At 36.9% G+C, this 23,753-nt stretch overlaps 1 protein-coding gene across 1 annotated transcript in view; it reads right to left on the bottom strand.

The window, feature by feature from the left end:
* Window positions 1-6,115: 6,115 nt before the first annotated feature.
* Window positions 6,116-23,753, bottom strand: part of Tbc1d8b (TBC1 domain family member 8B) — a 79,806-nt gene continuing 62,168 nt past the window's right edge. The window contains exons 15-21 of the mRNA XM_057760080.1: window positions 19,394-19,462; window positions 19,003-19,243; window positions 17,775-17,840; window positions 15,857-15,940; window positions 14,722-14,778; window positions 10,455-10,552; window positions 6,116-8,571 (exon numbers count right to left, since the gene is read on the bottom strand). Of these exons, the coding sequence (XP_057616063.1) occupies window positions 8,179-8,571; window positions 10,455-10,552; window positions 14,722-14,778; window positions 15,857-15,940; window positions 17,775-17,840; window positions 19,003-19,243; window positions 19,394-19,462 (1,008 nt within the window). The 3' untranslated portion in view covers window positions 6,116-8,178. The remainder of the gene's footprint in view (window positions 8,572-10,454; window positions 10,553-14,721; window positions 14,779-15,856; window positions 15,941-17,774; window positions 17,841-19,002; window positions 19,244-19,393; window positions 19,463-23,753) is intronic.

Here is a 23,753-nt window from a genome sequence, read left to right on the forward strand (position 1 = left end):
CCAGAAAGAGTACATTTTAAGTATTCTTATCACAAAAAAATTTAAAGTGTTATATGCTAACTTGCTTAATTTATTCATTCCAATATACACAAATGAAATTTTCACATTGTGTTCCATAAATATACACAATTTTTGTTGAAGAAATTTTAGTAATAGAGGAGTTACTTCTACTGAATATTGTTAAAGAAATGATGAAAAATCCAGAGAGGATGGAAGACAGAAAATAGAAATCCATGGGTTCCCATTTCAGTCTTGCTGTATTCCACTGTTGGTATTTTACAAACCAGGGATCAGACAAAGAGCCCACCTTCAATCACTTTCAGTGTTTTCATTCGTATTTTGATTTAGGAGAGAGGAACAATTAATAACCTGTGGCCTTTGACTGCTAGTGTAAATAAGAGCTATAGATAACTACAACTTTTAATTGCAATCATATAAGGAGATTCCTCCAAGAGTGGTAGGCAAGGAAGTGAGATAGTCTCACTAGTTGAAATCAGACACTTAGGATACCAGCAATCATGAACTACAGAATAAACAACTCTAATATGTTCTGGAGGTGATAAGATAGTATAGGTGGGATGGAACAAGATTATTTTTTATAACCTATGTATATCAGTTCTCAATTAATTTTCCCTTACTTACTCTCTTAGAATGTATGCAAAATAAGCTACTTTTCATAAAATACATTATTAAAAATCAAATAAATTAGAAAAATTCAAACACATGTAATGGAAATAAAAAAATCATTGTTCACTGGAATTTCAGGGGGTCCTTGTTGTAAGAGGCCCCTTGTTTGTTCCTGGCTGCCTACAACTGAAATAATCACACAGAAACTAGAGAAGCTAATTAAGAAGGTGAACCCAAAGAAAAACATTTAGGCGATGAAAGGAGACAGAGACAAAGACCCACATTGGAGCACCAGACTGAAATCTCAAGATCCAGATCAGGAGCAGAAGGAGACAGAGCACAAGCAAGGAACTCAGGACCGCGAGGGGTGCACCCACACACTGAGACAATGGGGATGTTCTATCAGGAACTCACCAAGGCCAGCTAGCCTGGGTCTGAAAAAGCATGGGATAAAACCGGACTTGCTGAACATAATGGACAATGAGGACTACTGAGAACTCAAGAACAATGGCAGTGGGTTTTTATTTCTACTGCACATACTGGCTTTGTGGGAGCCTAGGCAGTTTGGATGCTCACCTTACTAGACCTGGATGGAGGTGGGTGGTCCTTGGACTTCCCACAGGGCAGGGAACCCGGATTACTCTTAGGGATGATGAGGGAGGGGGACTTGATGGGGGAGGGGGAGGGAAATGGGAGGTGGTGGCGGGGAGAAGGCAGAAATCTTTAATAAATAAATAAATAAATTAATTAAAAAAATAAATAAAAATAAAATCACTTATAATTAAAAAAAAAGAAACTATATTATTTGCAATATTGTTTGGCCAATAGCTGAAGCATATTTCTGGCTTACTCTTATATCTTAAATTAATTCATTTCTATTGTTTTATATTTTACCATGAGGCCTGTAGCCTACAGGCTAGGTTCTAGCTGGCGGCTCATGGCTTTCCCCTCTGGCGGTTCCATGGTGTCTCTCAACTCCACCTTCTTTCTCCCAGCATTCAGTTTAGTTGTCCCCGCCTAGCTCTATTCTGCCCTATCACAGGCAAAGCCAGCTTCTTATTCATTAACCAATAAAAGCAACACATATACAGAAGGACTTCCCACACTAGGCCCTGGGGAAAATGGTCACAGGCCTAGTAGGATTCCCCACTCAAAAATGTTAAGGGAGTGAGGGAGGGAGTATACAGTTTCTCAAAATGCTTCATATTATAGAAGTCATATATGAAGAGGGCAACCTTCCCAAAACATGTGATCTTCAGGGGATCAACTTTAAGATAAAAAGAAAGGGTTGGACCCAGTGAGTTGGAAGATGTTCATGTGTTGCTTGATGTGACCTTCTATGACCTAACAGATCATGAGAGAATGTGGTTTCATTTCTGTTAGAGGTGGTAGAGCTTTGGGTCACAGTCTTAGCAGCCATAACGACTAGTTTTATATCAATATGTCACAAGCTGGAATCATCTGAGAGGAGGCAATTTCAATTAAGAAAATGCCTGCATAAGATTGGGTTGTAGAAAAGCCTGTAGGACATTTTAATAAATGATTGTGGGTCCATCCCATTGTGGGCTCTATACAAAATCAGGCTGACCAAGCCCCAAGGAGCACCTCTCCAAGGCCTCTGCATCAGCTCCTGCCTCCAGGTTCCTGCCCTGTTTGAGTTCCTGTCCTGCCTCTTATCAGTGATGAAGAGCAACAAAGAAGTGGAAGCCAAACCAACCCTTTCCTCCCCAAGTTGGTTTTGGCCATGGTGTTTATCACAGCCAATAGTAACCCTAACTAAGACAGAAGCCTCATAAAGCCTGGGAACATTTGGAAGCAGTGACCTGATCCAGGAAAACATGAGAACAGCGACAGAATCACTTGAGCAGTTCTCGGTTTCCTGTGATTCTGGAATTGGGGCTCAGGAAAAATATGCTCTTCACTAAAGGAGAAATGCCATGGCTTTCTGTCCAACTCTATTTCCATTCTCTAATAATTTGAACAGTAAACACACTTGAAATGGAGGGATGGCTTAGTGGTTAGGAACACTGGCTGCTCTTCCAACAGACCCAGGCTCAGTTTCCATCACCCACACGGCAGCTCAGAATCATCTGTAACTCCAGTTCCAGGGGATCTGATGCCCCCTCCGGCCTGTGAGTGACAGGTACACAAGTGGTCCACAGATATACATGCAGCCAAAACACCCATACACAAAATAAAATTTAAAAAATGTTTAAAAACCAGATAAATCATAAGCAACTTCGGAACACTGGAAAGATCAAAGATCATGATCTTAAAAACAAGAAGCTGGAGGCAGGGCTCAGGGGCTAAGAGCACTTGTTACTCTTCCAGGGGACCCAAGTTTAGTTTCCAGTGTCTACATGGTAGCTCACAAACACCTGTAACTCCAGTTCTAGGGGATCTGATACCCTCTCTGGCCTTAGTGGTCACCAGACATGAATGTGGTACAGATACATAGGCAATCACTTATGCACATAAAATCAGAAGAAATATATCTTTTGAAAAAGTTTTTCTTATTAGTTTCTAATTTTTTAAAAAATATCAATCCAAATTCTCCCTTCCTCCCCTCCTCCCATTCCCTCCGCACACCCTCCCACCCCACCCCCTCTAATCCTAAGAGAGGGTAAATCACTTTGCTTTGTGGAAGGTCCAGTGCCCACTCTACTACATCTAGGCTGAGCAAGGTATCCATACAAAGAGAATAGGATCCCAAAAAGTCAGTACATGCAGTAGGGATAAATCCCAGTGCCACTGTCAATGGCCCCTCAGTCTGCCCCAGCCATACAATGGTCAGCCACATTCAGAGGGACTAGTTTGGTCCTATGCTTGTTCCTTCCCAGTCTAGTTGGAGTTGGTTGAGCTCCCATTAGCTCAGATGAACTGTTTCAGTGAATGAACCCTTCATGGTCTTGACCTCTTTGCTCATTCCTTCTACTCTGAAAATTTCTTAAAAGCATGTATCAGAGACATGGTTCAGCAATGAAGTGCACTTGTTGCTCTTGCAAGGGACTGGAATTGGTCTCCCAGTACCATATCAGATGGCCCACACCTGGCCCATGACTCCAGCTTCAGGGAACCCAGTGCTTTCTTCTGGACTCCAAAAGATAACTGCACTCACGTGTACACACCCACCTCACATATCCATGCAAATTAAAAAAGATCCTAAAATTAGTCACAAGAAAAGATGTTGCCTACAAAGGGAGATGAATGGAATTCGGAAGTCTATTGATGGATGAGATGGTTGGAAAAATGTAGTTCTACTGTCAGAAATAGAAGCCGCAGCATAATGTGAGTTTAAGAATAAAATATGATTTCTCTGATGATTGATTATATGCCTAGCAATATAGTTACGAGAATAATTTGCCTTGCCTTTACAGATTCAGTGCCACCAGCATCAATGTCACCTGTATGTCTACTTCAAGCCCCTCAAAGAGATTATAGCTGATAAAAAAAAAAACAAAACAAAGACAAATGAAAACTACTAAAATACTAATAAGATCTTCTTGAAAATGGGTGGGGGTTAAAGTGTGACATTCAAAATCCCTTTAACCCATACTTCAGAATCAGAGTGCTTTATAGCAAGACCTCCATCACCAGACGAGCTGTATTCTCTGTCTTTCCTGTGGCTTGCTGACATTCAGACATTCTTTTAACAAGTATCTAAGCAACCATTCCTTAGTTACATGGTCCGAAGGGACAGAGATGCTGGTGAAGTAATCATCAGGTGTTTTATAAGGTTGATAAAGAACTGATCAGTTGCTGGCTAGGCTGTGAGAGAATACATACATGGATGACATGAGGGAGTTTGTCTTTAGGGTGAAGGAAGTATTCTGTATTTTTGATGTGATACAAATAAGCATGCATTCAAATTCATCAGTGTATATACCAGAACAAGTTTATGGTGTGATCAGACCAAACCCTCCCCACCATGATGATAGCCCCGACTAGCTGTATAATGAGGACTGCAGGCGCCACCCCCACCCACCTTCTCCATCTCTTTGAGGCATCTCTTTATACACAATAATCAATTTCCGTCAATAGTCTCTCCTGCTTTTTCTATCAGCTGACACTAAGTAATTCTATTAATTTAGTTTACACGTGGTAGGAATATTAAGATGGGGTTGAGAATGAATAAAGAGGAGCGAACATCAGCCATAGATGGATTCAAGTAACCAACAGACTTGGATCTTCCTTTAGGAGAGATTAGTGTACTGTTCACAGGAAAGGTTCATGTGATGATGGGCAGAGGCAGCAGCTGCTGCTATTACTGATTATTTAGTGTGCTGCACTGTGAAGATAATAGATAATGACACCAATCAGCACCGGCAGCAGATAGGGGTACCTCTCATTATCTCTGCCTGCTGCTTTTCATGCTTTTATGCAATCCTCTCGCTTTGAACATAAGCAGAACTGGTTACTTGGTTTTAATCAAAAGCACATGGCAAGGGCAGGGTACAGCTATTGGGGTTATGTCACATATAAGATACTCTTCCAGGCAGACTCACCCTCGAGGCTATCTTTTCTAGCACGATGAAGCAGCCATGTTGGAAAAGCCCGTGTGGCAAGACCTACAGATGCTAAAGGTAACTGCTAGGGATTGTGGGAGGCCTTTAGGAGCAGAGGGTGGCCACCTACAAGAGGCTGTGTTTTCAAACCTAGATAGAAATAGATTCTCCCCCAGTCAAACCTTTACCTGAGGACTAGTCTTGATTATACCTTGGTCACAGCCTTGTAGTCCTACCCAGAGGATCTAGCTAGACTGAGCTCCCGGAAACCCCATCCTATCATACTAAAACGGTGAGAAAATAAATGTTCATTGTACTAATTATTATGAGCAACAGAAGGGAAAAGAGCTCACACAATTCTTAACATCTATACTAGTCTATTGGAGTGTTTCCTGTACTCCAGAAGCTAAAAGTCCATTTCCCACATTCCTTTACAATTATGATTCTAGACATCTGGGACTTGGCTCACAGAAGCAATTGGACTCTGTGCTTCTGACATCTCTGCTGTGAAGATGACCGTGAAGATGTTTGGCTGCCCTACAGCAATTTGGTCATGAGTACCTGGGTGCTGAGGGGGCGAGGAGCTTGGCATCCTTTTGCAGATGGATCATTCTGGAGGGAGCAGGAGTAGTGATGTATTTTCATTCTGAAAGTTTCCTAATTATACAAGAATTAGCAGCTGTTCTGGTAGCCTGGGAGTGGTGTGGTCTTGGATCTTGCTTTTGAAATTTCAAGTAAGTTGGTCCTTCTAATAAAGATGCATGCCACTTAATATCTAGTAATAAACAGTTTTGTGCCTAATCTAGTTGAGAATAAATTCTGGTTTTCTGGCAACAAGATTCTAAACTACAGCAGAAAGGACACCCTCAAATGATATTTTAACCATGTGTACGTAAAATGGATAATAAACGACATTCACTTTTTAAATAAACATTTTTATATTTAATATAATAGATTTTAATACTTAGTTTTATAAAGACAAAGTCAATTTATAACATTTAATGTAAAAGTCATAATGCACTGGTCCAGTTTGACACAACAAAATATTCTGAATATTCGGAACAGCTCATTTGCTTAACAAGGCGGCAGCTAAAAACCTACCATGTGTTTAGCTTACCTCCCCTGCGGAACCAGGAAATACATTATTGGCTTGTTAACCTTCATTTATAATCTTCTTGAAACTCTAAAAGTCTCTTTAAGTATTTATTTTCAATTAGTCTAGCCTAAAATACAATATTCAGTAATCTTCACTATTCTGACTTTAAAATAATATCAAAAATTAACAGCATATTTTTAAGAAAGGATTTGTTGTAAATACAACTGACAAAATATTCAACACAGTGTGTATGACAGTGCTTTTGTATATAAGCACAGACCATATGTTTTTCTAGAGCTATTGTCGTATAACTTAACAATCATTACATAAGAGCAGATGTGACAGTTTGCATATAGACTATTAACTAAGATTGAAAATCAGGACATATTTTAGCACGTCAATTCTGAGTCAAAGCAGAAAGGTTTAGTTCTAAATTATCTCTTTTAAGTGGCAATTTCCTTGAAAAGACAGTATAATCAAATCTTAAAGATGCTACCAGTATTTGATAAATTCCAACTTACAGATTCTCAAAGACTCAACTTCAAAAGTGTTTTTGCTTCATTGAAAAGAATATATGCTACGTGGCATAGCCCTCTGTTTTATTCACAGGCTATTCTTACTAAAGCCTGACCACACCAATTCCTTCCCAGAAAGGGAGACTTCTTTGGTCACCATGAAGGAGGTCTGCCCTCTCATTTTTTTTTTTTTTTGATTCTAGTCAAGTAAGAGGGCTTGAAATCAAAGCCTAGCATGAAAGCAGAAACTCCTCAGGCTGATTCCTGCCCCATTTCCTAAGTCAACTGCTTAATAAATTACTCTTGTCAGAGATGGCAGAAGACAGGACAGGTCCATGTGGTTTGATTGTTAGTTTTTATAAAGTGCTATCAAAGTCCATTTATATTTAAATGGACTGTCATGTAATGTCTGACCTAGAAGAAGCCTAAAATATGTAAAAATTACTCATCTAAGTCAGAGAGTCGAACCTTTTTAGGTAGATGCTGGCAATTCTACATAGTGCCTTAGTAAGTATATGTGAACTATACTTCATGTGCTTGTGAAACTAAGGAAGCAATTCAGTACTAGCGTAACTGTTCCACACTACCTCCTATAAATTAAAACACAGCTGATGAAAATTCAAAATATAAAGCTGGGACACAAGCAGTCACAAGCATTCTGAGAAGATGCCACACACGACAGTACACTAAAGAAGTTTCAGTTATGTCTCAGTGTAAATGAAAGAGCTATATAGTCAACTGAACTGTTTCTTAACCTTTCTCAAAACACTGGCTTTATTCTATGTAAACCTAAATCCAGTGATGTTTTTCCTTATATCAGTCCAGAATTTAGACTTCTTGATTTGTGTTTAGCAGGAGCAGAGTAAGTAGTGTCAACCAGCAAATTGTGAACTCTCAAGAACAGAAAGTGCAGAAGTTGCTTTTTAAGATCATATATTTCTGTGTTGAACAAAATTAAGTTTTAAAAGTTAATAAATTCCCAGTAACATAACATAGAAAGCAAAGCCCTAAATGGGCAATTTCCTGGATAATTAAGGCTACAGTTCTAAAGCCCAGTTTCGACAAGCTTGGGGCAATTTGAAAAGCAAAGTTCACCAATATGCCATAACAGCATCACTAATAAACACATTGCCTTTTGAAAAGCCGCTAATCCCATGGAAACAGCAGCACAAACTTGAAACTGACTCCTTAAAGTGATATGGTGGTGCCCTCTGGTGGTTCCACTGAGCATGTGACCCTGATGCTGGATATCTTGGGACACACAGTGACAGAATTTTTTCTTTAACTGCAATTAATACAAAGGAATGAATCATTGTGCTTCTGAGTACCTTTCTTTTTGCCTTCAAGCACATAGGCAATGCCATACATCCCTGAGTAGTCCCAGGAATCAAGCTGATCGTACAGGAATCTTGGTAAAGCTAACAGCGGTAGAGATTTACACCTTGGTTCTAGACTTTAACTGGGAGCATTTCGCATGCTCCAGCTTTGCCTTTAAGTCTAAGGGTCTCTCAAAAAACCTCACCAAAGCTGGTTCATTTAACAGGGAAGCAAGAATCTGTTCAAATGCAAAAGACCACTGATGCTCTTCCCTGGGAGAGGAAGGGGTTTTCTCCACACTGCTCTCTGCATTCCCCTCACGGGCTCCAGAATCACAGGCTGTTCCGGAGAATCTTCTAGCTGCTGATTTAGGGCTATGGAGTTTCCTTCCGACTTCTTCCATCCTGAGCAAAAGGTTGGTAACAATAGCAATGGCTTGATAGAGTGACTCTTCTTCCGGGTCTTCATGAAATAAATTATACAGGGTCTTTGAAAACTGAATAAATTGTGACTAGAAGACACAAGTTGGAAATATAACATTTTAACATTAGACTTAGCAAATAAAAATGAAACTTAGAAGGGGAACTCAGAAGTGGAGAGAATCCTGTATAAAATTTGTAATATACAAACTTCACTACAGAACTGAGGACTAATTCCATGATACATCTTTGCTCTGGGAAGGTAAGTATGAACCATGAAAGAACATTTCATTTAAGCCCTCCCACACAATTGTCAAATTGAAGAATATTATAAAGATTATAAATGAAGAATATTATAAATTAAGAAGCTGTCTTTATTTACTGTTGGGTGACAATTTTGATTATGCAAACTTTCATATTTTCTTTCATGTAATTCTCATCAATCAATTTTAAGAAAAGGATTAAGGACTTCTAATTTGATATCAAAGGGCTGCAATGGACACTGAGCTAAGATGACTTAATATTAAGGAAGATGACTTTTGGGACCTACCTAGTAGTGTAAGAACTCTTAAGAAATCCCTTTGGATGTGCGTGTTTTTAAAGGCAGATACGGGACCAAAGTTAAGAGACTCTAGTTAGTTTGCTAACTGCTCTCAGGAAATTCTAAATATTCCTAGAAAATACTTGTCAATTTAAAAGCTATTCAAATCCAAGAGTTCTATAACTCAGTTGTTCAACCTTACATGTTTGTATGTACATAAAACAAGTACAAATAATATGCTTCATAAAGATATATTATAAAAATGCTTTCCACCTTCCTTTTTATAGTCCTTTTCATTTATAATGATTTTAGAATAACTATCCCAAATTGGTTTATTTTAGGAAGCCTTTATTTAACCATCAAACTGGAAAGTTCATTAAGACACTCTAAGCTATTTGATAGTTTTGTTTTGGTAAAGTTCTGGGGAACTTCGGTATCTCAATCAACCAGCCTTTCTTTTAAGACTATAAGAACATGTGGGCAATGTATAAGAAAGAGATCAATTTAAATAATGTCTACACTAGTCCTTAATATTGCCTATGCAGGGGCTGGAGAGATGGCTCAGAGGTTAAGAGCACTGGCTCCTCTTCCAGAGGTCCTGAGTTCAATTCCCAGCACCCACACAGTGGCTCAAAGCCATCTGTACTGAGATCTGGCGCCCTCCTCTGGCGTGTGGGCATACATGGAGGCAGAATGTTGTATACATAATAAATAAATAAAATCTTTAAAAAAAAATATTGCCTATGCAGCATCAAATACAAGGTCACTGGGGATTACGTAAGATCTATCTTAGTAATTTCTTTTTTCTTTTTTTTTTTTTTTGGTTTTTTTCGAGACAGGGTTTCTCTGTGGTTTTGGAGCCTGTCCTGGAAAGGATAGGTTGGCCACAGTGGCCACTTTTTTTTTTAATTTTTTTTTTTATTTATTATGTATACAATATTCTGTATGTATGTATGCCTGCAGGCCAGAAGAGGGCAGCAGACCCCATTACAGATGGTTGTGAGCCACCATGTGGTTGCTGGGAATTGAACTCAGGACCTTTGGAAGAGCAGGCAATGCTCTTAACCTCTGAGCCATCTCTCCAGCCCCTTAGTAATTTCTTAGTAAGTAGCAATAGATTTGACATCAGGTAGGCACTAACTGAATGTTACTTAATACACGTATATTTTTAATGCTGAAATATGCCATATATAAAAATTTTCTATAGAAACACTAAATACATTTAAGCAATTAATGTACAATTTTAAAAATCTGTTGACCTCTTTCATGATTACTTGAATTTTCTAAAGCTGACAACCTGTAGATTATTTAACTATTTTTTCAATAGTACGTAAGTTTTTTTCTTTTCCTTTTCTTTTGTGGTATTGGTGACTGAACCATAGGGCCACATGCACTCACATTAATAAAAAAAAAATCACTTGGGAAATTCTATACCTGATTCATTCTTGGTAAATCTTTAATGTTTTCTTCTTTTTTAAGAAGCTCATCTTGCCATTGACTTAAATAGGCTTGAATATCGATTTTTCCTTTGCCTAAATAAAAGAAATAAACAATTTTATAATGAACAACTAATATTTCCCCAAATCTCAAAAAGAATCAGTGAAAGTGAAAAAAGTATCTCTGAGGTAAAAGAGCCCATCTCTTTCAGTCCAGGACACAATCTGAATTTAGCTTTGATCTCACTCATTGGCTTTCAGAAAACATTATCCACTTCTATTTACACAAAAACTTAATTTTGGAAATTTGATGAATATCAAAAATACAGAAAAAGAGGAAAAATGATGTATTTAGATTAAAACAGCACACTTTGGTCCAACAATAAATGTCATGTAGTCATACTCATATAGTCTACCACACTTAATCTTTTCTGTATCAAGTTCTTTATATGGTGGTTCTTTTTTAAAAAATGGAAACACTATTTATTGCTTCATTTTTTTCAGCCAAGATGATATTTGCATGACCATGAAATTCTTATTTAAATTTTTGTGAAAACTGGGCAAAATAATGGAGGAGTTATGTTCAACTAGATCTTCTGTTGTGGAATATTAGTTGAAGATGAATTATATTTGTTTACACGGTGGAACATTTAATGATGTTGTTTAATGATGCAATGTTGTGTTGCGTTTTTTTTCTGCATTTCTTTAACTCTGTGAAGCTGTGTTACCCTGCCTGTCTAAAACACCTGGTTGGTCTAATAAAGCACTGAACGGCCAATAGCTAGGCATAACAAAAGATAGGCGGGGCAGTCAGGCAGAGAAATAAATAGGAGGAGAAATCTGGGAGGAGAAGTCAGGGGAGCAAGAAAAGGAGAAGGCAAGGAGGATATCAGGGGGAGCCACCAAGCAACACACAAGCCACGAAGAAGTAAAGGTATATAGAATAGAGAAAGCTAAAGGCCCAGAGTCAAAAGGTAGTTGAGATAATTTAAGCTAAGAAAAGCTGGCTAGAAACAAGCCAAGCTAAGGCTGGGCATTCATAAGAAAGAATAAACCACTATGAATCTATTTGGGAGCTGGGTGACAGGACCCCCAAAGAGCCAAAAGAGTAAAAGAGAATAACCATCTCCACTCTTCAGCAATTATTTTAATTAAATGTTTTAAAATGTAGAATGGTGAACTTTAAATGAATAATTTCATAGTCTATCAAAATGTCATGTGTGCATACTATTTTACTCAATGTTTTGACACTTTTCTGCATTTTCTTAAATTATCCTGAAATTTCCTTTTAATTTTTGTAGCATCGCAGCCTGCAATGAAAAAAATTGGAAACATCTTAAATGTTCATCAGTATTCAGCTAGTAATTGAAACAAATTATGTTGCAATCAAATCATGAAATGTTATGTTCCCATTAAAAGTCAAAAGGAAGATCTAAGTGAGTGGACATGGAAACTTATCCATGATCTATTACAAAATAAAAAATAGTACCCAGTAGGGATGGTTCTACATATGAAAGTCTGTCAATGTAATCCACCATATAAACAAACTGAAAGAAAAAAACCCACATGATCATCTCATTAGAGGCTGAAAAAGCCTGTGACAAAATTCACCACCCCTTCATGATTAACGTCTCAGAGAGAACAGGGATACAAGGAACTACCTAAACATAATAAAGGCAATATACAGCAAGCCAACAGCCAACATCAAACTAAATGGAGAGAAACTCAAAGTGATCTTACTGAAATAAGGAACAAGACAAGGCTGTCCACTCTCTCCATATTTATTCAATATAGTACTTGAAGTTCTAGCTAGAGCAATAAGACAACAAAAGGAGATTAAGGGGATACAAATCAGTAAAGAAGAAGTCAAATTTTCACTATTGGCTGATGATATGATAGTTTATATAAGTGAGCCCAAAAATTCTACCACGAAACTTCTACAACTCATAAACACTTTCAGTAATGTAGCAGGATACATGATTAACTAAAAAAAAATCAGTAGCCCTCCTGCACACAGATGATAAAGAAATCAGAGAAACATCACCCTTCAAAATAGCCACAAATAACATAAAATATCTTGGAGTAATTCTAATTAAACAAGTGAAAGACCTGGAAGACAAGAACTTTAAATCTTTGAAGAAATAAATTGAAGACACCAGAAAATGGGAAGATCTTCCATGTTCTTGGGTAGGTAGAATTCACATAGTAAAAATGGCAATCTACAGATTCAATGCAATGCCCATCAAAATCCCAGCAAAATTCTTCACAGAACTCGAAAGAATAATACTCAATTTCAAATGGAAAAGCAAAAACCCAGGCCAAAACAATTCTGTACAATACAGGAACTTCTGGAGGCACCACCATCCCTGACTTCAAACTCTACTATAGAGTTTATAGTAATGAAAACAGCCTGGTATTGGCATAAAAAACAGACAGGAGGATCAATGGAATTGAATAGAAGACCCGAATATCAATCCACACACCTACAAACACCTGATTTTTGACAAAGAAGCTAAGAACATAAAATGGAAAAAAGAAAGCATATTTAACAAGTGGTGCTGGCATAACTGGATAGCAACATGTAAAAAAATGAAAATAGATCCATATCTATCACTGCACAAAACTCAAGTCCAAATGGATCAGAGACCTCAGTATAAAACCAACCACACTGAATCGTATAGCAGAGAAAGTTGGAAGTACACTTGAACATATTGCTGCAAGAGACCACTTCCTAAATACAACCACAGTAGCACGGACACTGAGAGTAATAATTAATAAATGGGACCTCTTGAAACTGAAAAGCTTCTGTAAAGCAAAGGTCACGGTCAGCAAGACAAAACAACCGCCTACAGAATGAGAAAAGATCTTCATCAACCCCACATTGGACAAAGGACTGATCTTCAAAATATACAAAATACTCAAAAGACTGACATTAAAAGAGCTAGTAATCCAATAAAAATGGGGTACAGACCTAAACAACAGATGAATCTCACAGGGCTGACAGACACTTAAAGAAATGCTCAACATCCTTAGTCATCAGAGAAATGCAAATCAAAACAACTCTGAGATTCCATCTTATACCTGTAAGAATGGCTAAGATCAAAAACACTGATGACAGCTTATGCTAGAGAGAATGTGGAGTAAGGGGAACACTCCTCCATTGCTGGTGGGAGTGCAAACTGGTACAACCCCTTTGGAAATCAGTGTGGTGATTTCTCTGAAAATTAGGAAACAACCTACCTCAAGACCCAGCAATATCACTTTTGGGTATATACCCAAAGGATTCTCAATCATACCATAAGGACATGTGTTCAACTATGTTCATAGAAGTATTATTTGTAATAGCCAGAACCTGGAAACAACCTAGATGTCCCTCAAATGAAGAATGGATAAGGAAAATGTGGTACATTTATACAACGGAGTACTATACAGTGGTAAAAAATAATGACATCTTGAAATCTGCAGGCAAAAACATATTGAGTGAGGTAACCCAGACCCAGAAAGACAAATAAAATATGTATTAACTCATAAGTGGCTTTTAAACATAAAGCAAAGAAAACCAGCCTACAATTCACAACCCCAGAGAACCTAGACAACAAAGAGGACCCTAAGAGAGACATACAGGGATCTAATCTACATGGGAAATAGAAAAAGACAAGATCTCCTGAGTAAACTGGGAGTGGTGGGGGTCACGGGAGAGGGTAGAAGGGGAGAGGGGAGGAATGGAGGAGAGTGGAAAAAATGTAGAGCTCAATAAAAACAATTTTAAAAAAAAGAAAAGATGGCTAGAAACAAGCCAAGGTCAGGCAGTCATAAGAAAAAAAAAGCACCCAGTGGAAGAGTGTTTATAGATATTTTAAAGAGAGATGTCTCCATATGTTCATGTATACAAAGAAACAAATCTGAAAAGGATATAGCATAAAATGTTTACAGCCTCTCCTTCTGGCTCGCTTTGTCTAGAGGTAAGAAAGACTACATGCTGCCCGAATTTCTGCCACAAAGATTACCTATTATTTTTGCAATTCAAATGAAATCTTTAAAATAATAAAAATGAATATGGATCACTTACTATTAAATTTTTATAACCTCTAAGATCTAAGTAACAGAAGAGAAATAATAAATTTCTTTTATGTAATTAGAAAACCATATCAGGACAAATCTACAGCATTTAAAGAACTCCAACCCCTCCCCCTTTATAGCTATTACTATTTATAGAATTAATAATTTAATAGATTGAATGATATTCCTAGATTGTTTCATAGTACCTTTTTCAAGCGTATTTTTTCCTGATTCTGCTTCCTTCTCATCTGCATGCTTGGAAACTAAAGGGAAAAGAGGGCAACTGTATATTATAAAATGTTTAAGTATCTTTTAAAAGTAAAATAATAAAAGAATAGTTTGTATAAAGACTTATAAGCACTTACTATGCTTTTGACCCACCAAAGCAATTTTATGTGACCTGATCTCCTGATCTTAGAATGCAAAGTATCAAAAATATTCATAGTAAAAGAACACTGTATATTAATATTTAAAAAATCCTAGAGGGTAATACATCAAACTTAAGTATTTGCTTCTGAGTGATAGCTTTTCTATTTGACTGCCTTCAAATTAAGAAGCATTACATTTATTACCAGGAGGAAAGCCCCATGCATAATGGAGGTCTGAAGAAGAAGTCACACACCCCAGGTAAGACAAGAACTCATTGTGAAACCCTGCACAATTCACTACTTTCTGTACTCAATGTTCTTCTATATAAAGTGGGCAGACTTAAATAGATGGGTTTTGAGGTTTTGTTAATGCTCACTTTACATACAGTAACCAAATAGACACACACATGTTCTCTATAAGACCACGTACCTATGAAAATGAAGCAAATGAGAAAAGCACACACACAAGTGTGTATCATTTCCAATTTATGTGAGAAAGCAGATTCTTCTATTGTACACTTGATTTTTAAGAAGTATTCACTATTTAAATAAAAGTTATGGTTTGTAAATCATCAATGATTCTTTCAGCTTCACCATCCTTTATCAAAGCATAAAAATGGTCTGATACAAAATTTCTTTAATACAATTAAAAGCAAAAATCTTTTATATATACTTCCTTTTAAATAATAAGAAATTTCAAAAAATAAAAATCATTAAGCACAGTCTAATCAGTCAAATATTTACAGACTATGCTAACTGCTATTGTAGTATCACAATGTAAAAGGTACAGTGACTCCAATTCAGGAAGATCTCCATAAGTAGCCAGTCATCAAGAAGCCCGTGGTCCTGTCTACCTATCTACCTGGGAGACTGAGGCAGGATGATTACTGGAGCCCAAGAGTTTGAGACCAGTCTGAGACCCAATTTAAAACAACACAAATTCAGTTAAAAGTTTAAAGGAATATTTATTTACCCTGGAGCTGACTGAAATAAAGCAATTCTTCAGTGGAAAGCTCATCACCCTTGGAAGAAGTCTGAGACATCACTTCAGTATAAGCTGAAAGCATATAAGCCAAATCACATTTACTAGCAGTGAAGGCAGAGAAGTGATTCTTAAATGCAGACAAATAGAAGAGTAGAAATTAGATGAAGTGTATAAGAAATGTGTACATACAGAAAAGTGGAAATACCATTGCTCTGCTGTTGTGTACCAAATAAAACATTTCATCACTTTGAATTCTAAGATTTCTCTTACTTGCATTTCTTCTTTTTTATTGCTTAAGAACTTCATATACGCATATGATCAAATCCATCGCCCCATTTCTTTCTTCCCTCTTCCACTACCATTAATCCCTTCTAATTCCGTGGACTCTTTTATAAACGCGCTGAGTCCTTATGGTTCCGAGGTCATCTACGGGAGCATGGGTAACCTCCTTGCTTTTTACCAGTTTTTAGAGAGTCATGGAAAGATGAATCCGGTAGTTAGATTAACTCTGAACATGAAATCTAAAACTCCTGCACTAATAAGGAAACCTGAAGCTCAGAGCTTTACTGTTCCCCACTGTTATTCAACGGAGACACAGTGTTTCCTAGCTTATATTTTATCCTACTTAATATTCTTACTTTCAACCCCTCCACCAACAATGTATGACATGGAAAATTTAAACATTTAAATCATAACATAATCTAATAAAATTTATTCTTATAATTAAATTATTATGTGGTTTGACTTTTGTTTTTAATGCTGTGTTTGTGATTTGGGCGTCTGAAGGATTAAACATGGCTTTAGCTTGTTGGTCTGCTAAATGATTCCTCGCTAACCTGAAAAGCCTTTAAAAAGCTTTTAAAGGAAGCCAGGGAGAACATTAGACAAATTATGAAGTGCTATTTGATTTTAATGAATTACCAAATCCAAGACACTTTTCGCAATATATTTTTTAACAGTAGGGATGTGTTGGGAAATAATCCTAAGGACAGTGGAAAAAAATTTATGAAAACTGGAAGAGCATGGTGACTTTGGGGAAGTAGAGCAAAACAGAAAAAAAAAGAACTTTTGGAGTTAGATGGGCCTCATATCAAGTATATTTGGGACATAATTGAATCTCCCCAACCCTCAGTCTCCTTTTGTAAAAATTGAAGGGATAATATAATCTTTCAAAGATTATGATGCTAAAATAAGAGTGCATATAAAATATATTTTATGTGTCTGTTTATGCATGCATTCAACCATGAGCCTGTGTAGGGGCCTAAGGGTGACATTGGATATGAAGTAAAGGTTGTGCACATGCTAATTTAGACCCATCTGCAAGTTTAGTAATCTGCCTAAAGTGAATCTCTATTTTAATGACAATGACAGCACAAATTCAACAATATCCCAATATTCCAACAGTACATAAGTTCTTGTATAAGCTATCATTTAAGAGCTAGCTAGCAGGACATGGTAGCACATGCCTGTTATCCTTGCACTTCTGAGACTGAGCTCAGTCTGGGATATATATTGAGACTATATCTCAAACTGCATACATACACACAGAGAGAGGGGAGAGAGAGAGAGAGAGAGAAAGAGAGAGAGAGAGAGAGAGAGAGAGAGAGAGAGAGAGAGAGAGGGAGGATTGCCTACTAATAGGAAATTAAAGATCCAACTGATATATGGAATCTCTTCTACAGATTTCATCCTGTCTATATCTATAACTACACCACCAAAAATACTTGTGATATTACTTGAGGACCACAATAAAGCAATAACTTTAAATTAGACGGAAACTGTTTTATTTGTTAAAGTGAAATTATATGTACAACGATGCCTGTTACAATGGAATGAACTCTTACTATATACTATAGTAAATACTATACCATTTACTATATACCATTAAATACTGTTAAAGTCTTACCTGGAGGAATATGCATCTTAAAAAGCAGCTTAAGCTTCTCAGTAAAACTTCCATTGTACATTATATCTGTTCAATAAAATTCTGTTAGAAAACTCAGGTAACTAAACATTAACTAAACATTCAACCAATTCCACCCAAAGTGATTAAGATACAGACAGTAGACAGGAATTAGGATCTAAAACACAGTCAGCCAGTCAGTTTGTCCCCCTGCTCCCAGCCCTGTCTCTCTCTTTCATTGGTTTTTCAAAATAAGGTTTCTGTGTTACAGCCCTGGCCATTCTGGAACTTACTCTGTAGACCAGGCTGGCCTTGAACTGCCCCTGCCTTCCTAGTGCTGGGATTAAAGGCATGCACCACCACCATCAGGCAACATGGTGTTTTTTAAGCTAACAACTACTCAATCAGTAAGATTTTCACTTTCAAGCACATAACCGAAACACTCCACCAGGGGAATAGCATGCTTTATTCACAAGCGCCTTTCTCCCAACCTCATATTTCCCTTTTCTTTTGGAATGGGGCTTTATGATTCATTTGAGGAGAAAACTGCTCTGCAAGATAGAGTAAGAAGAAATCATTGCTGGGGGGTATGAAAAACAAAGGAACAAAACCTATGACTTATCAATTATAGGCACAACTCATTTGTTTAGTATTTCTGTATCACTTATCTAGGCTATGTGGTTAGATTTTTACCCAGGGGGAAAATCCTTCTGTTGTATCTATCTATCTGGTGTGGAAAAATCCTAGACATTCTCTTCCTTCCTGTTAAACCATTAAAACACCCACATCCAACGGCTTGTTTCTTTGAGAGGGTTGGGCAAAAAGAAATCAATATATGGGCCTGGAGAGATAGCTCAGTGGTTAAGAACACTAGATGTTCTTCCAGAGGTCCTGAGTTCAATTCCCAGCATCCATGTGCCAGCTCACAACCATCTATAACTCTAGTTCCAGGTGATTCAACACCCTCATACAGACATAAATGTAGGCAAAATATCGATGCACATAAAGTAAAAATAAATTATTAAAAGAGATCAATATGCATAGGTTTAGCAGCAAGCACATTTTAAAAAGCTTCATAATTACTAAACCTGAAGACAATGTAATCCAAAATTGGCCTAAACTAGCAGTAATAGGCAGCAAGATAAAATATTTGGGGGTGGTAGGGAATATTTTGGGGGCATAGAGAACATAGTTATGTTTTGCTTTAGAAAGTTGAAGGGCATCAGCCTACCAATTGCAGAGGAGAATTCTTTGAAGTTTATAAGGCAATCAGAATTTTCATCCAACAATCTGAATGTCCATAAAGCTAGCGAGTCTCTGTTTGCAGAATGAGCCCAGGGACTCAACAAGTGATACAGCACTCTGAACTGCTGGCAGTCAATCTGATACTGTTCCAAATATGACAGGCTGGGGTCATGATGCTTCAATCCTGGACAACTCGAATACCAATAACAAGATATAAACAGCTCCTTCTACAAAAAAATGGAAAAGGAGAGTCATTAAATCAGAAAAAACGTCAAAGAATTTTTCTAAATATGTCTCTTAAAACATAAAAATATTTAAGAGCAATGGAGATAAAATTTTGCTAAAAGATTAATTTTCATTAAAAAGGAACAACATACCTTAAAAATGACATAAAGTTCATCCAATTCCTGAAGATTCATCTTCACATCTTGTGATACAACACGCAACTTTAAAAAGATCAAAAGCAACTTAGACTCAGCATTTTCTTTTAAAAAGTCTTTGCATTCACTTGATGTTTTCCTCTACAAGGAGAAAATATTTTCTTTTCTTTTTTTAAACCTACACATCATTTTTTTTATTGCAGCTCTAGTAACAATTGCCAAGTTATTTCTTGATTTTTAGTTAGTTGCTGAACTAACCTTGTGTTTCTGATATAACTACTAAACTTTAGTGTACTAATATTAATATAGTAATATATTACTACTTTGTCAATTAGTTGAAAAAGTAAAATAGATCTTGGTGTGATAAAAAGATATCACGAATAAACATCAATGAGAAGAAAAGTATAAATATGGGCTGACAAAATGGTTCAGTGGATAAAGGTACTTGCTACCAAGACTGATGACCCGAGTTCAATCCCACGGACCCATGTAGACGGAAAGAACCAAATGTCATAATTTGTACTCTGGCTTCCACATGAATGCTATGGCACATGAGTGCACCCCTCCAATAATAAATGTAATACAAACTTAAGAAGGATAACATGGAAAGATGGATATGAAAGTCATCAAGGTGTTCATCATACAGAATGCAGCATATAATATCAACTAAATGAATTCCAAAGTATTATGCAAATATATCTGAAGATTGAGATTAAAATAGATAATTTCCTTGGGAAATATGTCACCAATTAACTCAATGTGCAAACAATTTGAATAAACAGAACAGAAATGGCAACCAAAGAGCTCCCATCACCAAAAGTTAGCAGACTCAAAGGCTTGTTTTCTCAAACTTTCTAATAACAGTGATATCCTGTGTACATTAAAGTATTTCAGAGCATAGAAAACATGAGTTTACTACAAAATCTATTATGCAACATAAGCTAAATTGACATAAAATTAGCATTCACAAAAAAGAAATCCTTAATGGTCATGGTGGTGCACACCTTTGATCCCAATACTTGGGAGGCAAGAACAGTTTCATGGAAGTCTGGTCTACATAGCCAGCTTCAGGGCCAACTATGGTTACATACATACCTCTAAAAAAAGCAAAAGAAATTCTGAAATCAATGTTATTTTAACACAGATGCAGAGAACCTGCTTAGTCAAATTATCAAAATAGAACATTAATGATATTATAGCCAGATTCATTTTACAATGCCCTGTCTTATACCTGATTTTAGTAGAATTGCTCTGAGTTTATCTCTGTTTAATTTGATGTTGGCTGTCAGCTTGCTATATATTGTTTTTATTATGTTTAGGTATGTTCCTTGTATCCCTGAGTTCGCCAAGACTTTTATAATGAAAGAGTATTGGATTTTGTCAAAGGCTTTTAAAGCATCTAATGAGATGACCATGTGGTATTTTTTCTTTTAGTTTGTTTATATGGTAGATTACATTGACAGATTTTCATATGTTGAACCATACCTGCATCTCTGGGATGAAGCCTACTTGGTCATGTGGATGGTATTTTAGATGTTATTAGATTCAGTTTATCAGTATTTTATTGAGTACTTTTGCATCTATGTTCACGAGTGCAATTGATCTGTAATTCTCTTTTTTTGTTGGGCTTTTGTGTAGTTTGGGTATCAGGGTGTCTGTGGCCTCATAGAAAGAATTTGGCAATGTTTCTTCTGTTTCTGGAATTCCAATAATTCTTTAATAAAATTTACTATATTAATAAATAAAAAGCCACACAATCTGAAGATATGAAAGTCATTGTATCAAAGTTAACTTTTGATAATTTTAAAAATTAACTCACTATTAATTTTTAAAAAGAATTGTTTCCATTTCAGTTAGAACTCTGTGTGTGCAAACACTCTACTACTGAGCTATAGCTTCATCCTTTCAACCTAGAAACTTAATAAAATTTCTTTAGTTTAATAAAGGACATCCTTCTGAAATCAATAGTAATAAAATATGGGAGGCATCTCTATTAAATTTAGAAGTATGACTAAAAGGCCTACTTCTATTGCTATTATTCAATATTACTTCAAGGTTTCAAGATCATGAAGTAATAAACACACAAAAGAAAAGAAGATTACTTATTAGGAAGGGCCAAAATTCTTAGCACTGAAAATTAAGCACTCTTTATTTAGGACACCAAAAGTGCTAGTCAACCAGTGTTGTGGCCACAACAAAATGCAAGAAACCCAAATCAAGAGATTTGCACTTATACCAATAAAAAACTGAAAAAATGTAAAGAAAAACATCTCAGTTGTTTTTGCCACAAAATGCATTATGAAAAAATCAACAAGAAATATTTAAGACCTATGTGCTGGTTAGCTTTTTGTCAGCCTGACACAATCTAAAGTCATCTGCTAGGAGGGAACCCCCAAATTGAGAAAATTTCTCCATAAGATCAGGCTGTAGGGAGGCAAGCCTCTAAGGCATTTTCTTATTTAGTGATTGCTGGGGGAGGGCCCAGCCTATCATAGGTGGGAATACCCTGGAGCTGGTGGTCCTGGGTTCTGGAAGGAAGCAGACTGAGCAAACTATGATGACCAAGTCAGTACCCTGACTTCCATTGATAATGGACTGTAACACGAAATGTAAGAAATAAACCCTTTCCTCCTCAAGTACCTTTTGGTCATGGTGTTCCATCACAACAATAGAAATCCTAACTAGGACAATGTACAGGATCAAAATCATAAATGCTTGCTAAAGGACATCTGAAAAGTCAGATAACTACAATGGACATTAAAAAGAAATATTAAAGTCTTAGCAGATTTCAAAATGTACTACAAAGGTACACTAATTCAAATAGACATAGTTGTAATAACAAAAAGTAAAATAAAGAACTGCTCCCACATATGTACATGAAAATTCAGGGTATGAAAAGTACAATACAATAAGAACAGACCATGTAATAGTTTTCAATGAAAGTTTTTAGTTGGAAAATATTGACATCATATATAACAAAATCTTCCAGGTATATTAACCTGTATGCTAAATGTTAAAAACTATCATCAGTACTGTGAGCTTATAACAACTAGGTACTTTTATAATTTGTATAATTTTAGCTAGAGAAAGGCTTAAGTTTTAAATAAAAACCAGTCATTATGAAAGAAAAAGGAAAGACTTGACTATGTAAAATCTGTAATTTGAACACTCTGACAGACATCATAAAACATGAACAATAAGGAGGAAGAAATGATAGGTTACAAATATAATTGTCAAAGAAATGCTACTACCTGGGAGGGTAAACTCTACAGGAGAAGTACTGAGCCAGTGACCTGGGCCAGATCTTGCCTGAGGCAGCAAACTTCACAGAAGCAGGACTGAGCTAACCAGCAGCCTAGGCCAGAGCAGACCCAAGGTAACAAACTCCAGAGGAGCAGGACTGAGCCAGCGACTTGGGCTGGAGTGGGCCTGGGACAGTGAAATCCATGGGAACAGGAGCAGATCTATACCAGGGATATTTATGGGTACAGGACTGGGCCAGCGACCTAGGCCGGAGCATGCCTGAAGAGGCGAGCTCCACAGGACCAGGACTGAGCTGGCCACCTAGGCCACAGTGGGACTGAGACAGCAAACTCCAACGTAGTAGAGCAAACCCCAGGAGTGCTGAGCAACCTCCAGGAACATGGAGTGACCAACAGGGTGACTGGAACCGAGGCACTGACTACACTACAATGAGCATCCATCTGAGCCTTGGAGCTACTGGCATCTGGAAGACTGATCACCAGAGTCACAGACAGCCCCAATTACACCAATTAGAGGAAAAGATGAGGTAAGAACATACGCAACACCACAAAGAGCAACATGACACCAGTAAAATCTAGTGACTCTATAGCAGCAAGACTTGAACAACAAATATAGTTGAAGCAGAAGAAAATGACCTAAAAAGTAACTTTAGGAGAATGATTGAGACCCTTAAGGAGAATATGAGAAATTCCCTCAAAGAAATGGGAAAAAAGACAAACAAAAAATAGAAGACATCAACAAATCTCTTAAAGAAAACCAAGAAAAAGCAATCAAACATATGAAAGAAAATATTCAATATTCAACTACCCATATATCAGTGCACTCAAGAAAGCTGCTTCTTGCAGTAGACAGTTATTAATATAGAAACCTACATGTGGTCAATGGGTAGAGACTTTAGAGTGTTAAGCCTAAGTGGGATGTCTATATCACATCCTACTTCACAAGGCTTGGAGATTGATGCAGAGGAGGAGACAGAAGCATTGTAAGATCCAAAGGTCATGGAAAACTTTATGGAAACTGTTTTTCAGATGCAACATGGAAGGTGTACATAGGAACTCACAGTGATTATGATAGTATGTGCAAGACCCATATA

Source organism: Chionomys nivalis, chromosome X (assembly GCF_950005125.1).
Source record: "Chionomys nivalis chromosome X, mChiNiv1.1, whole genome shotgun sequence".
Taxonomy (NCBI): domain Eukaryota; kingdom Metazoa; phylum Chordata; class Mammalia; order Rodentia; family Cricetidae; genus Chionomys; species Chionomys nivalis.